Raw genomic sequence first — 19119 nt, 5'->3', positions numbered from 1 at the left:
GCAATGTGAGCCATTAGATGGAGTGCGATCAATGGCTGAGATTAGTTCTTATTAGTTCCTATTATTCACCTTGATTCTCACATGATATATATCAATTATCGATGAAAGTATATTGTAGATTGTGTCAAAGGCTAGTGTGTAGATTCGATAAGGGTGGAAGCAAATGAGACAGGTATGCATTATATAGGTAAGTATATTAATAAATAAAGAGACAGGTATGCATTACATATTTATATTAGTACAATACAATATTGACGAATCGCTAAGATGCCGCTAGTTTTCTGTGTAGAATCAATCTCACTGTCTAGAATATCAGTCCAGTACTAGTATTGATTAATGAGCCTTAGGTTATAATTTATTATGAAAATATTATTAGTATATTTTATCTTATTCACATGAATAATGCTGGTCGGTATTGAAATCATTCAAAACCAAAATGATTAATTAATTCTTCATCTAACACCTAATTAATCATGACAACATTTGATACCCGATGCATAATGTGTATTGCATATATAGCCCAACTTAGGTTAAGATGAAGAAATTGTTCGCCATTTGATGTATAATTTGTTCATCTTACTCTAAAAAATTATTTAGAAAAAAAAATGAAAAAAGAAAGTTTTGATAACTTAATGTTAAAAAGAACTCAATAATGTTATATAGAATGCATGAACATTTATAAAAAATAATGGAGATCGAAAGAACATAATTTCAGTTTTTATTAGTATAAAATTTGCTCTTAATTTCTGAAAGATATACTAGTATAAAGTATTCGGTTTATTTATTTATTTATTATTATTATTAATAATTATTATTATTATTATTATTATTATTATTATTATTATTATTATTATTATCAGAGGTTTTTCAGTGCGGCAGGTCACATGGTGCGGCAGGGGTTACTTGTATTCTAGATTACTTGTTTCTGGAGTTACTTGTAGGTGTTACTTGTAGGATGTTACTTGTATTTTAGGGTAACTTGTAGGGGTTGAGTAACACCTACAAGTAACCCCAGACCAAAATCTCGTACCAAACCAGTAACACCCTACAAGTAATCCCTGACCAAAACCAGTAACACCCATACAAGTAACCCCAAAAATACAAGTAACACCTACAAGTAACCCCTGACAAAACCAGTAACACATATACAAGTAACCCCAGAATACAAGTAACACCTACAAGTAACCCCTGACAAAACCAGTAACACCATATAAGTAACCCTTGCCGCACCATGTGGTCAGCCACATACAAAAAATTGTGTATCATTATTATTAGGAAAATTTGACAATTACCACCTTCTGTTATGTCCATTTTAGCAATTACCACCTTCTATTTTTTTTTTAAATTACCACCTATTTTCAAAAACATCAAAAGTTATCACCTTCTTGCCCCTCAACCACCACGTGACGTCATTTTGGACTCATTCTTTCCCTTTCCTCCCTATTTCCCTCACATTTCTCATTCCTAACTCAATTCTCATTCCCCCTTTCACTTCTTTTCCCCCAAACAATCAAAAACACTTCAATTCACTCCTCCAAATCTAAATTGACGAACAATTATTGGTGGTTTGGGGGAAAAAAGTGAAAGGGGAGATGAGAATCCAAATAGGAATGAGAAATGTGAGGGAAATAAGGAGGAAAGGAAAAGAAGGGGCCCAAAATGACGTCACGTGGTAGTTGGGGGCAAGAAGGTGGTAACTTTTGATATTTTTGAAAATAGAAGGTGGTAATTTTCAAAAAAAAAAATGGTAATTTTCAAAAAAAAAAAAAATAGAAGGTGGTAATTGCTAAAATGGACATAACAGAAGGTGGTAATTGTCAAAATTTCCTTATTATTATAATGCATATTTGATTGAATTGATAAAATTGAAATGATACTCGTAATGTTTTATTTTAGATCTATCAATACTATACATAGTATATGCTAAATTTATCACCAAATTATCCCAAAAGTACACGTTGTAATCCCAACAAAAATTTTTCAGCCATTATTTTTTTTTCATCCTTAAAAAAAATAAGTATAATTTATTCTAATTTAAAAAAAGATCTACAAACTAAACAACCCCCAAAAAATGGAATAATAACAACAACAACTTTAAATCAATAAAATGTTTTTTCTTTGATTAGACACGTGCGATGCACGAATTGAAAAAATTATTAGGATGAAACAAATTGTTTCTATTTATTATTTTTCCGTAAATACTTATAAATTAGATCATAAAAACATGTCTTTCATCATAAATTACTTACTAACAAAATATAAAAATAAAAATTAATCAAACCATATGCATACGAATTTATATATCTAAGAGTTCGAATAAAAATTAAACATACATGTAACTTAAATAAGGGCATGTTCACATTTAATTACTGAACTGAGCTGAGCTGAACTGAACTGAACTGATTGGAGCTGAACTGAACTAGACCGAACTGATTAGAGTTGAACTGAATTGAACTGAACTGAGCTAAAATGAATATTTTATGGAAAGGAAAATTAGAAGCTGAACTGAACTGATATGAGCTGAACTGAACTAATTAGAGCTGAACTCAACTGAACTGAACTGAAATTAAGTAAATGTGAACAGGCCCTAAATTGAAGCGATTTAATATAAAAATAAATAATTAAATTGAAGCACCTTAGAAATACTACGAAACAATAGTAACATTTAATGACAACATTAGTTCATTTTTGTATATCAAACATCCATATTATTATTACATGACTTCATAGTTAGGTTGTTTACACAATCCTTAGTTTACACACACATAGATAACAGTGTAACCTTACAATTTCTTTTTTTTTTTTTTTTTTTTTAAAAATGTCATAGTTACCTAAAATATTTTAGCTCAATATCAATTTTATTTAATCCAACCAAAAAGAAATTGTTTATTTATTTATTGACATAGTCAAAGATTGAAATAAAAATGATTAAAAATAACCAAATTCTTATTTTTTTTAAAAAAAACAAAACCAAGTTTTGAAAAAAAAACCCAAAATTATATATGACATCATAAGTGCATTAGGTGGAATTTTTTTTATGAGAGAGCAACACATATACAGTTTGTGGAGAGGATGATGTCAACAATTTTCTGTTTTAGTAATACTCGTAGTTAATAGATAGATAAGAAAAGTGAGATAAATAATTAAAAAATAAAAAAGAACAACTCATTTTATAGTTTAACAACTTTCTAATCTTAAGATTAGAAAGTCTTCTATATTCCCTTGAATCTTCATTTGTTAAACTATAAAATGAATTTTTCATTTTCTACTAAAAAAAGGGATTCTAACTCAATTTTAATAATTTGTCAGCAAACTATAAATACTGTATATTAACATGTCTCATCTATAATAATTTGATAACGTAAATAGATATTTAAATGTATACAAAACTTATAAACAAATACAAATGACTTATTTCGGTGAATAACCGAGTGTTGCTTGGACATAGAAGTATTAGGCCTATTTACTTCAACTTAATTTTACTGAACTGAAATTATTTTTACAGAACTAAAACTATTTATACTGAAATGAAATTATTTTTGCTGAACTTAAATTATTTTTATTGAACTAAAATTAATTTTACTAAACCGAAGTTATTTTTCCTAGATATTATTTTTTAAAGGTGAAGTGAACAAGACCTTAGTAAAATATAACTATAAAGAACTTGATGAAGTTTAACATTGTTAAAAAAAAAAAAAAAAAAACAACAACAACAATTTTATTATGGTTGAAGTTGAAGTTCCCCCTAATAGAAACGTTAACATACTAGTCTTAAAAAGAGCATAAAAAAAAAACTCACAATTGAGCCAAATAATTTCTCTGTCTGTCCTTATTTGTTTATCCTTAGATAATACTTTTGTGATTTACTTCGTATACTTTTAAGAGTATATATAAAACTAGGATAAAAAAGGACAAAAGGAGTATTTTAGTGTGACATAATTATTTTCCTGCCCGCTTTTAATTTCATAATTTTGAAGATAGATGTGCTTTAAACCGTATATATCTCTACTTTTATATTTGTAAAAATTATTAAAACTTGATATTAATTTTTTATTATTATTATTTTTTTTTGTAAAAATTATATCTCTACTTTTATATTTGTAAAAATTATAAAAACTTGATATTAATAATTATACAATAAAATAAATTTAACAAGATTTTACCTAACTATATTATTTTTTGTATGATAATGGTAATTATGGTCAAAACTTTCATAATTTGACCTAATATTTATGATAGGGCAAAAAAATAAGGGACGGGAATTGAAGTAGGTAGTAAATGTTTCAGTCATAATCAACACGTGAAAAGAATTGTGATCAATGGGAAGGAGATTTCTTGAGAAGCCCCCTTTTGATATCGTCATATCTCCACAAGGACCACAACCCATTATTGTTCAATTATTATTAATAATAATAACTAAAAAAAGGACGATATTTTCTACTCGTCGTAGTTAGTGTGGATCCCGTACCGCTTTATTCGCTACAAAGTAAGAGTTATTAATAAAAAAATGGAAGAAATAAACACATGAATTTGGAAACTTTCCTCTATATAAATAACGAAACTCTAAAGATTGAAAACTCAACAGCACTTCTTTTCAATCTCTCAAAATCTCCTTCTTTACTTTCTCAAGCTTGAATTGGTAAGAAGAAGTAACAATGTCGTCGACCATGACTATGGATGCGTGGTTAGCCGAGTTGGTAAGGACTCTAATCACTATTCCGTATGTCAATGATTTATTACAATATACTTCATGCTCCTTCTTATCATTATGCCAAATCATTTTTAAATCCTCGCAAATTTCTAATTTTTTTATTTGTTTTGGTGCACTCGTAAATTTCTAAATTGCAGTGATACATGCAAGGTTGTAACTATGTATTTAACTTGTTTTTTTAAAGAAAATTTGGTATTAATGAATTACAAAATCATGAGTATATTGATATAACGAATGTTATACTTTGAATTTCTATAGTTTTCACTTTTAACTTCTTATATGTTATGTTATCGATCAACTGTTTATATCATTTTTTATTTTTAATACTTAATAAATTTAGTTGATACATAATTTTAACATGGATTATTAAATTAATACTCCCTTCGTCTCTTAATACAATGCCTCTTTCTCCTTATTATGTGAGTAATAAATGTTAGAATGAGGCATTGTATTAAGGGACGGAGGGAGTACCATTTTAGAAAATATTTTACTGTAAAAGATTATTTAACGTTGTTGGGGCATTTATTAGCAAGATCCAAATAAAAATATGAGCTTCTAAAATTTATTGACAAGATGGCTGATACCAGCTCATTAAATCGTGTCATTATCTCACAATGCACCATCATGTAGAGATATTATTTTTAAAAAACAAGTGATAGAAGATGCATTAAATTTAAATCTTATTTCAACTACTAATTGTGCATTTCAAGATGAACTGTATGCATCAACTTATAGAATTTAGAGCTAGCTAGTATTAAATGACATAGTAACGATATACGTGCCCTTTTTGGCATCATCAACACTGTAAAAACAATTCAAAATTAATCCGTACTTGCCAACTTGGGAGTAATAATATAACAATGTGTAATTGTTTATTTGAATTTGATGTAGGAAATGGAAATGGATACAATTCCTAGTTTAATCAACGACCAAAGTGTAACAATTGGTGACGATTTCCCTTATACACTTTACGATACGATGCGCGACCAAAACAAAAATGATGTAGGAGATTTCGAGTGTAACAATGTCATCGAACAATATATATCAACCCCTCCTATTTCCGAAACAAGTGATAACAAAAATGATAGCGATAATATTGTAAGCTCCGATGTTCTAGAGAGCCAGCCATCCAAAACTAAGGAAGAGACGAAGAAGCAAGCAGCTGGTGCTGGTGCAAAGAGGAAACGACAGCCAAGTCAAGTCCAAGATCACATTATCGCCGAGAGGAAACGTCGTGAATTACTTAGCCAGTTGTTCATTTCGCTCTCCGCGATTGTTCCCGGCCTTAAGAAGGTGCACAAACTTTCCCATTCGTTACATTTTGATTATAAGGTTTTTCTTATTCGTTAACTACAAATTAATTTTTGAGATACACGAAATTTGTTTATCACATGGCAATTGGCAATTTTGTAAATAAATCAACAACTTTTTCAATAAAAGTGGGTCTTACAGTGATGATGGCAGGATAGAGTTGTTGATTTATTTATTAAAATGCCATGTGATAAACAAATTTTGTTTATTTTTAGAGATTAACTGGGGCTTCCTCTTATTTATTTGATAACGATTTGATTTAATTAAATCAAACACAAATAGAAATAAAGATATGTTTGACTAGTATGCTAACTAAAGTAGTTGTTGTAATAACTACTACACAGGTTGACAAAACATCGGTTCTAGGAGAGGCAATCAAACATATGAAGGAACTTCAAGAGAAAGTAAAGGTACTTGAAAGTGTGATTGCAAAGCGTACCATGGAGTCCGTTGTAGTTGTCAAAAAATCTAAAGTGATGCTCGACGAAGGAAGTAGTGATGATAATGTTTCTTCGTCGACTGTGGATGACCATTCTGGAAGCGGCAGTAACGATGATGGTGATAGTAGTAGTAATTCTTTTCCGGAAGTTGAAGTAAAAGTATTGGGGAAGTCCCTTCTCATAAGAGTTTACTGTGAACAACAAAGGGATATTTTGGCAAAGTTATTCGCAGAGTTAGATAAGCATCATTTGACCATTACTAATTTTAGTGTGATACCATTTGAGAGCTTAGCCCAAGACATCACCATTGTTGCACAGGTGATTCCTCCCTTTCATGTCTTATACATCCTTTCATTTTTATTTGAAATCCACTAGCTCTGTTTCATAATGTTCTTAACATTTATATTTAGTTGCATAACAATTATGAAAAATGAGAAATTGTGTGCAAAAATGTGGCTACAAAAAAGCAAGAGTGTGACAAAGTGGATGAATGTAAGGGAAAAAAATTATAAAGTAAGAGAATGTAAATAGAAAGGTGTAAATACTATAAGTGAGAGTGGTAATAGCATAAGATATAGTAAAATAAATTTTTTAAAAAAGTATAAATTAAAGTGTTGGGAACACTAATTATGAAATAGGGTAAATTAAAAAGATTTTAAAACATTCTAGAACAAAATAAAACGGACAATAATGTAAGGAACATTATGCAATTGCCTGGAAGTATTGTAGTTATTGCGTCTACTTCTTTTGAACTTAATTAAGTGTTTTGTGATATTTTAAAATACAATTAACAAATGTTTCCTACTTTTAATTTTGCAGATGGAAACGGGCTTCAACAAGAATGTAAAAGATTTTGTTAGAACTCTACACAACGCCCTTCATTTAGCTAGTTACCAACGTTTAGATTTCAACGAAAATGAATATTCCTCATAGTCCAGTTTGTACGTGTTCTTCGGATTTTCAATCTAGATTAGGGTTAGGAAATAATTATGTTTGTTTTTTTTCCCCTTTTATCATATTATCTTTACTGAATAATGAGAAGCATATGCAAGAGGATATGCGGGCATGCGGCTGCATACACTAAGCTATATGAAACATTTCCAATTTTGGCAAGTCAATATGTTAAATTACACGACAATAAATTTAAGTAATTGAATCTTTTGATTTCTTATTTTATCACTTTATTCATCAAAAATTAAAAACAAGCTGAAATTCATCAAAAATTTGCCGTTGATTCCTGAATACACTCTTAGAATATAATTATCAATCTTAATTCCATTAGAATTAAAAATAACCTTCTAGATTATTCTAGAAACTTAAAGTTAATCCTAATAACTTTAGAAATAATAATTAATAGGCCCACCTCTAGATTATTGGGCCGCATATAAAATTCATTTCGGGTCCAATTTAGTATTTTGGTCCTAACTTCCTCATTATTCATAGGATTGGGCTTATAATATATCGTTGGAAAGCTCTTTTCGAGCCTACTACAACTATACTATAATTGGACCCTTATCATGGACCAAACTAAATTGGACTGACTATTTTCATAAATAGAGTAGTCTTTCAAAAACCGAAAGAAAGAATGTTAATAAAAATAACCACATTCACTAGACTTTTCACACTTTCACTTCATTCAATAATCAAACGACGTGAAAAGTATTCATCACTGGGTTTGGTTTTGGGGAGACACAATCAGGTGTCTACAGTAATTAATATTTTCCATTCTATGTAATTTTAGACTACCTAACGTAAAATTAAATTAACTTAGATAATAAAATGTACATCTAAAAGTTAAAAAATATTTTCCAAGGGAAATTTATGCTAAATTTATAATTTATAATAATAACAAAAATAATTAAAGAATTTTGTGAATATGACAGATAAAACATGTACTTTGTATTAGATTGTATATAGTATACTGATGCGGAAGGTATGACAAGAAAATTTTAGTTTATTTTCTCTACGTGAGCTAGGAATGAATGAGTCAACTTCTCTTACATAGTTATGTGGAGCAATATTCATTTATTTTTCATTAATAAAATTAAAAGAATTTATAAAAAAAATACAAATAACTTAAAATTCTCTTCAGATTACATTCCATTTTTTTTTGGCATTGACCATCGGTAAATGGACCATATATTACTAATTGAAATATACTTGTTTTTTATTTTTTCCTACAGGATTAGTAATTTAATTTATAAACCGTGCATTGCACGGGCACTATACTAGTATTAATAAAAAGTAGAGAGAAGTTACTAAAAAAATCTTTCAAAAAAAAAAGTTACTAAAATAAGGAAACGTGTCATCTATTTAAACACAACCAAAATACTTAAACGTGCCATTTATTAAAACACGATTGGAGTAGTTTGAATCAATTAACCAACAGGGGCTGGGGTGCCGACGGTGGGGCCGGTGGCAAGGGTTAGTTTTTACCAAACAGGTAAGACCATTTGAGAATGTATACCCTTGTTGCACAGGTGATTCCTCCTTTCATAATTTACATGCTTTTTTTTCATCTTTTTCTTTGTAGCATATTAATTGTTTCTTAATTTTGTTGATTTCTATTAAATGAATAATGAATTACAAATCAATGCTATTATTGTAGATGTCGTATGACTTATTAACGATATATTTTCTTCTCTTTAATTAAAAAAATAAAAAAGCTAGGTAGGTGTAGGCGTTGTTTGAAGTGCGCATACGTTAAAGCATGTGTGAATATGCTTAACACTCATTGGAAGTGGGAATTGACATATACGATTAGAGACAAAACAAAGTAGGGAGCCGCCAACAAGTTTTTAAGGAACTTGTAAACCGTTCACGGATCATAAAAGACAACCACAATTAATGGACAACGAAGGCAATGCAATCACGATTGACCCGTGAAGGTTACACCCCATTCATAATTCATGAGATTACTAACTCCATATGGTTTGGAACCACGAAAAGAGGATTGGGAATGATGGTACGAAGTGATTCATGGAGTCACATTCGCCCGTACAGGCCTCTACTCGATTCTTATTGTGAAAAGCATTCCTATGATCTCAAAGGCATAGAAACAAAATATTCAATTCGCTCCAAACTATTATTATGCTAAATTGGTTGAATATTAATGCAACATATAATTCTATATATTGTGATCACTTGATTAAACAACAAGATTAAAAGGGAACCTAAACCAGTTGTCCAAATTATCTTATTAAGCGTGGTTTTCAATTACATATTCCCTTTAACATACAATATGGTGATCATTAAAAATATAATAGAATTAACATTAATATTGGAAGAAATTTAACCACAATATCGTTAGTCAAATGAAATCAAAATAACCTTAATCATGATACTAGCAACAAGAATAAAAATTAGTGTAATTAAGTGATTAATTACTCACTTTCCGTGTTTCCTTGAATTGCTACATCATGAATAAATTGTTAGTAACTTCAATAAAAATATACTCCCTCCCTCCGTGTTTTAAAGTGTTACTCTTACCGAATTCGGCCGTGTTTTAATAAGTGTTACACTTTCTTTTTTTTTTGGTAAAAAACTACTTTAAAATATTATATCTCTCTCCTCTCATTATCCCCACCTAAACCCACTACTACTATTTTTTAATTATAGTTTTCCTCTAACATTCATTGCTTTTCAATAAATTATTAACCCCACTATCTTTCTTTTACAATTTTTAACAATCCAACTACCCCACTTACCTTTTATTTTATTTAAGTCAATTAAATTTCCTAAAACTATGTGCCAGTCAAACTGTAACACTTCAAAAAAACACGGAGGGAGTAAATCAAATTAAAATTAAATTAAATATAAAACAGAGTTGATTTGGTCCAAACCCTCATTTAGTTATACCTTTCATGCCTTGGTTTAGGGACGGAACCTCGGGTCATGTATGGACTCCTTGGAGTGCTTAAGGAAAGTATTATGGAAGAATATGGTGGCTAGAACATAGGTTTAAGAGGGAGAAAGAGAATGATTTTGGTGTAAGGAGAGAGAGAATGACTTTTGGTGATCTTATTGATGATTGAAAAAGGGGTGATATGGCTTATATATATATATATATATATATATATATATATATATATATATATATATATATATATATATATATATATATATATATATATATATAAAGAAAAAGAAAGAAGGGTTGAAGAATTAAGATAAAATCCGAATTCGATTCGGAATAAAACTCGTGCGATAGGCAGCAGTTTTTGCGGTTTTTGTTTTTATCATATCTTTTGATCCAAAAGTCAGAATAAGATAAATAATATGTCGTTGAAAAGCTCTTGAAGTCTACTTTATAATTCAATTAGAATCAGATTAAAATCTTTTGTAGGATATAAGATGTAGCCAAAATAGTGGGACGGTGTCAGTTTTGGATAGAGTTTGATTTTTCATTCATATTTTTTTTGTTATAGCTCGTAATTAATATTATAATATATCATTGGAAAGATAATTTCAAGGTCTATCCAACCATCTAATATTTAGAAAAAAAAATATGAGGAACGAAAATGATATCTGACTATTTTTGAACGTCTTTCAATTCTAATGAATTAGGAGTTTTAAAAAAGAGGAGTTTTATTCAATTTCAAACTCTTTAATCTTATCCTTTCAAAAGGATAATTAAGATATTTTAGAAACTTATAGAAGCTTTTAATTAAACCTATTTGGTTTAGGAATGGGATTAAAGCCTTTGGACCCTCCACATGATCATTGGGTTGTAGGTAAGGTGGGCTTAGGTTCGCTTTAGGCTTAGTTTAGTATTTTGGCGATAACTTATTCGTTATAATTCAGATTTGGGCTTATAATATATCGTTGGAAAGCTTTTTTCAAGCCCAATCCAGCTATTCAATCATTGGACCCAGATTATGGACCAAATAGCTGGTGTAAACATTTTTATATAAAGGACACGAAATAATTGATTTTAAGATACACGAAATGAATTATTTTGGGTTGAAAGGCGCTAAAAGAGGAAATAAGTTATGGTTTGGGGAAATGAGTTAGTAATTAAGATGGTTTAAGCACTCTATAGATTAAATTCTTAACCCAACAAATAATGACTGTGAAAGGTTGTTCATCATCGGGTTAGGTTTTGTGTAGAACTTTTTAAGCGTCTACAGTAGGTACCAACTTTTGAATCAAACGAAAATGAGTATTCATCATACTTTAGCTTTAGCTAGCACTTGTTTGTGTATTTTCATTCGAGTATTAATTTATGGAATAATTTTAGTACGTTCGTTCACAAAATAATAGGAAAGTGTATAAAAGACATGTACGTATTGGGTGTTAATTCGAATATCCAGATCAGGTTCGGTGAGGTCGGTTTGGGTCATATGCTAATTAAGTTTGATGAAATATTTCTATTTATATTCAGCTCAAATTGTTTTATTAGGCCCTGTTCTCTTCACTTTAAAAAAATAATTTTAAGTAAAAATAATTTCAGTTCAGTAAAAATAAGTTCAGTTCAGTAAAATTAATTTCAGTATAGCAAAAATAAGTTCATTTTAGTAAAATTTAGTTTTCTTAAAAAAAATTATAATATAAAATCAGTAAAAATAATTTCACTTTAGTAAAATTAATTTAAGTTCAGTAAATATTAATAAAGTTCAGCAAAAATAATTTCAGTTCAGTAAAAATAATTTCAGTTCAGCGAAATTAAGGTGAAGAGAACAGGGCAATTAAGGTGAAGAGAACGGGGCCTTAGTAGGGGGACTGATTATCTAGACAGTTTGAGTCCAACTATTGGCATTTCAATCACACGCATATATTCGTATTATTTTGTAGTCCGAATTTAACGCATCTTGTTTGCTTATTATTTTGCATAATGCATAGCTTTCAAATTTAACCAAGTTTATATTGGAATCATAAAACCGATAGCTTGCAGCTAATTTCACTTATTTCAAGTATAATAAGTTCTAATAGTTGAATGAATCTCATTCAATAGCTAAAAGCCTACAACATATGTGGCAATAGGCCTCTTATCAAAAGCGATTTGATATTAGGATTAGCAATCTAGTATGGTGTGATAAAGGGTTGATGAGCCTGCAGTCCTGCATATCATCATCTTCGTGTTCCACTGTTTCAAAGCTAACTCCACAAGAACAAAAACAAAAATGAGGGGAAATTAGAACAAAACATTTTACAACAAACCAAACTTTCCATACCAATCCTCATTGATCATATGTCAAAATAATCTAAGGGAAATGATTTTTAGATCAATTAGCTGATATGTCAGATCTTATCCTTAGCAAATTATAAGATTTGATAGTGGTAATGATCTTATAATCCTATCATTTAGTAATAATCTAAACATTTTCCTTTTATGTCCGATTCATAATAATTGCAATAATTTCTTAATTGTCAAGGACCCACCTAATTTATTATTTTTCTCTTACATTACTTTACTTTCACAAATGTTTATTATTTTTCTCTCCTACCAACCTCAATTTACGCAACTTAATATTTTTTCCACGGTAAAACTTTGTATAAGAGGGAGTATTGTGTAAAATAATAGGATTAATTTGTCAGAAACTACCTAATAAAATCAAAAATTTGTAAGAAAACTACCTAATAAAAAAATGTAAGAAATTACCTAATAAAAGAAAAAAAGGTTGTAAAAGACTACCTCTAGCCAAATTTTCCATGTTAACCAACTATTCCGGCATTGATCAACCACAAAAAACCCCGAAAACCACCCTCTTTGAGTGTTTTCAAGGTAGGAGGGTGGTTTCGCCTTACGAGAGGTAGTTTCAAGCGGGTTGTGTTGGTTTTGAGAATATAAGCAAGTGGTTTTGAAGGTGATTTATGGTGGGTCAATGTCGGAAAAGTCGGTCAAAGATTGAAATCCGGTAAAATGGTAGTCTTTTACATCATATTACCTTGTATTAGATATTTTCTTACAACATTTTTATTAGGTAGTTTCTCTCAAATTTTGGGTTTTTAGATAGTTTTCACAAAAATCCCTATATAGAATTAGGTTCATATTACTTTATTGTATCCAAACGCATATTTTTAGCTAGGGTTGCGCTTAGCAAGCTCTGGCTGGAGTCGCGTAACACAAATGAACATATACTAGAAAAAAATATGAATACTTACTAGAGAAAAATAAACATTTATTTCTGAACATTGCAATATATAAAATGAACACTTATAATATAAGAGTAAAATAAAGAGACTATGAAACTGGAAAAAAAAAAGGGTTTTACATCTAATATTATATAACTGATCATTTCAGTTTTAAATAAAAATAAACATATAATGTTATTGCTTATTCATCAAAACTATTTTAAGTTTCAAGTGAAATACCTTGATTTGTTCAATTCTATTGAATGTATATGTTGCAATTTGCTGAACTATATGATTTAACACCAATTAAATAAATCAACATTATGTTTTTTTTAATAATTAACAAAATGCTAATGTCTAACATTATTAATGCTTGAACATTCTTTAGTATAAAAACGAACACTTTATATAACTGAACAAACACAAAAATTTATATTAATTAAAAGAGAAAAAGAACATTTATTTAATAAGAGTGAATATCATATGACATGAAAATAAATATTTATTTTATAAGAATGAGCATCATACAACATGAAAATGAACATTTGATTATTGAGAAATACAAAATTTGTACAATATGTAATATGTTTAGTAAGAAAATATTTATTTTTATTATAATAAATGTTCATTTTGGTGACGACCTCATAAATACGTAGTTGGGCTCGACATCAACTATTAACAATTGGTATCCAAAATTATTGTATTGGTTGCAATGTTTCTAGTGAGCCCAAATTATTTAGCAAAAGTGTAGTTATTAAACCCTACACCCAAGTCTAGGGAAATCTACCTACACCCCCCCTCCCATGGGCTTTATCTACACTCTCCCACACCCAAGTGATCCAACTGCTACCTACCCCAATTAAGCCACATAATTATTTATTTTAAAAAAAAAAATACATTCACAATTAGGCTAAATTAGAAAACAAAAATTTGTTTTCAAAAAAAAAAATAAAGAAATAAAAAATTTTAGCATGGAATCAAAAATACGAAGAGTAAGTGGACTTTAAGAGCCTTATTCTCTCTCTTTCATTTTTTTTTCTTTTTTTAAGCTAAATTCATATTAGTTCGATCAGCTTTTTTTTTAAAAAAAAAAAAATATGAATTTTTCGATCAGTTGAATATGTGTCGATAAGAGGCAATTGCAACAAATTAATTTTTTTGGTGTGTTGTTAGATAAGAATATTGTTGGATAAAAAATTGAAAACAAAGTTCAATTCTTGCAATTTTCTAATGATTTGATCTATTTTGTATGACTGTAGAAAGATAAATTTAGTTCATAATAATGAAAATTCTTTTTTACGAATGTTCATTTTCAATTTAATAAATGTTCATATATATATATATTAACTAGTACAAAATTACATGTTAATCATTGGTTGATATAAATGTTCATTTGTATATTACTATATGGGCACTCACATATTAATGTTCATTATATATTTCATGTTCATCGACGGTTATCGTTCATGACCATTTTCAAACTAACACATGCTCATTTGTATATTAATAAATGTTCATTTTCATATTGAATTATGTAAATAGTTCATTTATATATTAGTAGTTGTTCATATTCATAATAATAGATGGTCATTTCCACGATAATATATGTTCATTTATATATTGATAGATATTCATTTCCATATTGATCATATCAATTGTTATACTCATCCATGTTCATATTCATATGAAGATTGGTTTGTTCATTTCAACACTTATTTTGATCTTCCTCAAATCTAAAACATATACGTAATTTATGTGTTTTTGTCTATTACTTAAATAAAGGAATCATAGATATAGTGAGCTGCCAGACAATAACAAGGAAAAAAAGAAGACGACAAAATATAGGAAATCAAGAATGCATGGAGTCGCCAAGCAACATGAATCAATAACACGAGCTTAAAATTTTTGAATTTGGATTGTTAAGTTTATTATATTTGATAGTATATGTGTGGAATTGTATTGTATATTTTAATATTCATTTTCATGTTAATAAATATCCATTTTTATTATCATTTCATTTTAATAGATGTACATTGTAATAATATTGATGACATAAGATGTTAATTTAAATTAATACTTGTTCATTGTAAAATTGAAAAGATGTTTGTTAAGATTTAATACTTTTAATTGTCATCATATTAAAAAATGTATAACTAAATTGGAATATTTATTCTTTCTCATAAAAAAAAGATGTTCAAAAATGTAAGACACATATGTTCACTTTCAATCAATTATATGTTCATTTATAAACGTCCATTTTTGTTTTGATAGATATTTATTAAGAAGTATGATATTCACACACACTCTCTCTATCGAGACTAAATCACCTATTATATCATGAATTAGTTATTTTTTTTAATAAAATTCTAATATTATGTAATAATAAACTTTTACGCATATAATAATGAACGTTAAAAAAAATACATATTCATACTTATGTATGTTCATTTGTAATTTTTTTTTTTTTTGAAATAAGTTTATTAGCATATTATTAAATATTCTATAACATATTTTATTACTTTTATGTCATTATTAAATTTTTTTGTAGGTTTCTTTGTTTTATTGATCAACTAATTAATTCGCAAATGACACGTTAATCGTAATATGTGAATTTCAACTCTCTATATTTAGATATTCAATTATAAACAATTATATGTTTATTTACAACCATTAAAAAAATATGTTCATTTATAAAATAGTATATGTTCTATTACAGTGTATTAAAGTTTTTCAACAATTTCTCTTGTTTAATTTTAAGCCCCATTGCCATCTCAAATTAGCTCAAGCCGTCGTGCTTCCTCCGATTGATCCATGGTGATCGTGATGGAGTAGTATCATCTCCTTTATCTTATGTTGCTTCATACTTGTATAATGTAAACCATCCTCCTCTGTCGGTCAATAATAATCACGACTATGACCACAACTATTGCAATAATAACGATTGCCGCAAAAATCAATACTAATCAATTATATTGAACATAATAACAATCATATAAAATACAAAAACACAAATACAAATATCAACCAGATAGAAGAAATTGCAATTAAACCATAAATAAAATTCATAATAATCAAAATAAAAACAGAACAATAAGAAATTCTAAAAAAAATAATAAAGAAAACAGAGTACTACATATATATACTAGTAAATACATAGCTTGAAAAGAAAGCAAAAAAAAAAAAAAAAAAAAAAAAGAAGATATATTTAAGGGGGAGTACAGGGAGAATTGCGTGATTAGTCTTGGCCTCTTGGGTGTTCGGCGTCGTGTATTGGGGGGTGTAGGGAGAGGTGGCTAGTCTTGGGTGTAGGGAAAAAATTGTAGCAAAAGTGACTCTTATCATGTAAAGCCAAAATAATACATTAATACCCCTCCTTAGACGTAGTGTTAGGCTGTCAGCCCAAATTTTTTTAAAAAAATATCCCACAAGGATTGACATAAATAAACCCAATTCAGCACGTAGCTCAGATTAAGTATAAGATCATAGATTAATGATTTATTTCAAAATGAATTTAACATTGTTTTCATAGTCCAACCAAATGAAAACCCAACATAAGATCATAGATTAAGTATAAGATCATAGATCAAGTTATACGTACATCCTCTCTTTTATTTTACATGCAGTACACTATATAGTATACACCCTTTAAGGCACACAGTTTTTCGAAGATGATCTCAACTTATAGAATTGTTGAGCATTTAACAAGCTAAAATCGTATCACCTAATCAACATAAATTCCGAAGTCCTCTAACTAAAATAGATAGGGAAATAAGATCGGATCCACAGATTAACGACTTCTTTTTACTCTAATCAATTATTTTAAACTAAACTATTAACAAGAAAAGGTACGTGATTTGTAAACTAAGGCGAACAATTAAACTAAAACGATTAAAACTACGGAGTAAACGAATATCAATTAAATAAAAGCCTAGGGCCATAAGTTCACCAATGAATAATATTACGAGATTACAAATGACAATCAACTGTCAATGCATAAATTAACCAGATTGTAACGGGTTTCTGCAACTCATTATATATACAGAATTAATCTAAGCGATATTAAATCACATCTTTTAAACTTTGACTTAATATTACATAAATTAATTTCACGTATTAAAACTAGCCTTATTATTAACTCTCATCTTTCGACTTTTGAATTAATATTGTGCAACTCATACAATATAACCTGGCCAAATCTAATTGCATAGCATTATAACAATCAATAGGAAATTAACCTAAAACATTAACAATTAGCAACAATAGATCATTCCTTCATATTATTTATAGATCCCCGAGAACCTAGATAGAAACTACTCGCGCATATAATTAATTTAAACTTATCAAAACAATTAAAGAAAACAAAATTAAACCAAGTAATAAAATTACGAGAAATAAAAGGGAGAAATAATTACCGAAAGGAAGGGAACTATAAATTGCATAAACGAATGAAAAACAATGTTGAGAGAACAAAATATAACTACTACGTTCGGTCCAAATTACTCGCAACTTTGGAGTATTATTTGTGAGATATAAAATATTCCAAAGTTGCGAGTAATTTGGACCGGAAGAAAACCTAAAAAACTAAAATATGGAATTAAGCTAATGAAAAGACCTCCTTATTACACTTTGAAACACATATACATACTAAGTAATGATTTCCCAAAATTAAAAAAAGGGAAATTCCCATTGGTACACCTGTGATTTTGACTTTTCCCATTGATACACTCTTAAATTTTTGTCTACCCAATGGTACACCCTAGGTTTGGTCTTTTTCCCAGCCGTAACTAACACCGTTAAAAAGTATTTCATTAAGTTAAAATAATTAAGGAAAAGACTATAATACCCTTTTAAACATCTAATGTCTCGATTTACGTGTTGAAAATTGTTCGGTTAAAGTTTTGGAAGTCAATTTAGTTCTTAAGGATCCAAATTAACCTCGAAATTAGCAAAAAAATAACGCAAATGTCTCATATGCGTGTCAAAATATGTCTCGAATTCCGTGCCGTTATTTTTTTGTGATAATAATTGTTCGGTTTAGGTTTTAGGGGTCATTTTGACCCTTTATGGGTCTAAATCGAACTCGAAATTGTCAAAGAATTAACGAAAATATCTCATTTTGCACGTCATGATATTTCTTTATTTTTTGTCATGACACGCAAAACGAGACATTTTCGTTAATTTTTTGACAATTTTGAGTTTGATTTAGACTCTTAAAGAGTCAAATGACCCCCAAAACCTTAACCGAACAAACACTATCACAAGAAAGTAATGGCACGTAAATCGAGACATTTTTTGACATGCATATGAGACATTTGCGTTATTTTTTTGCTAATTTCGAGGTTAATTTGGTTCCTTAAGGCCTAACTTGACTCCCAAAACTTTAACCGAATAATTTTCGACACGCAAATCAAGACATTAGATGTTTAAAAGGGGTATTATAGTCTATTCCTTAATTATTTTAACTTAATGAAATATTTTTTAACGGTATTAGTCAAGGTTGGGAAAAAGTCCAAACCTCGGGTGTACCATTGGGAAGGCAAAAATTTAAGAGTGCATCAATCGAAAAAGTCAAAACCACGGGTG

General features: G+C 28.9%; 1 protein-coding gene across 1 annotated transcript; it reads left to right on the top strand.

Annotated features, from left to right (window-relative positions):
* The first annotated feature begins 4614 nt into the window (after nt 1-4614).
* On the top strand, nt 4615-7395 carry LOC145603068 (transcription factor bHLH18-like). The gene is made up of 4 exons (XM_081659190.1): nt 4615-4697; nt 5603-6004; nt 6367-6780; nt 7282-7395. Exons 1-4 carry the CDS (start codon nt 4656-4658, stop codon nt 7393-7395), a joined length of 972 nt encoding a protein of 323 aa, XP_081515316.1. The 5' UTR covers nt 4615-4655.
* The last annotated feature ends 11724 nt before the right edge of the window (nt 7396-19119 follow it).

The sequence above is a fragment of the Chenopodium album genome, chromosome 21, assembly GCF_948465745.1.
Source record: "Chenopodium album chromosome 21, dcCheAlbu1.1, whole genome shotgun sequence".
Taxonomy (NCBI): Eukaryota; Viridiplantae; Streptophyta; class Magnoliopsida; order Caryophyllales; family Amaranthaceae; genus Chenopodium; species Chenopodium album.
Note: the sequence above shows the minus strand (reverse complement) of the source record. Positions and strands in the feature narration are given on the sequence as shown.

Coding starts and splice junctions, on each gene's coding strand:
- LOC145603068 (XM_081659190.1), top strand. CDS start 4,656: ATGTCGTCGACCATGACTATGGATGCGTGGTTAGCCGAGTTG. Junction 4,698..5,602: donor ATGCGTGGTTAGCCGAGTTG/GTAAGGACTCTA, acceptor AATTTGATGTAG/GAAATGGAAATGGATACAAT. Junction 6,781..7,281: donor ACATCACCATTGTTGCACAG/GTGATTCCTCCC, acceptor TTAATTTTGCAG/ATGGAAACGGGCTTCAACAA.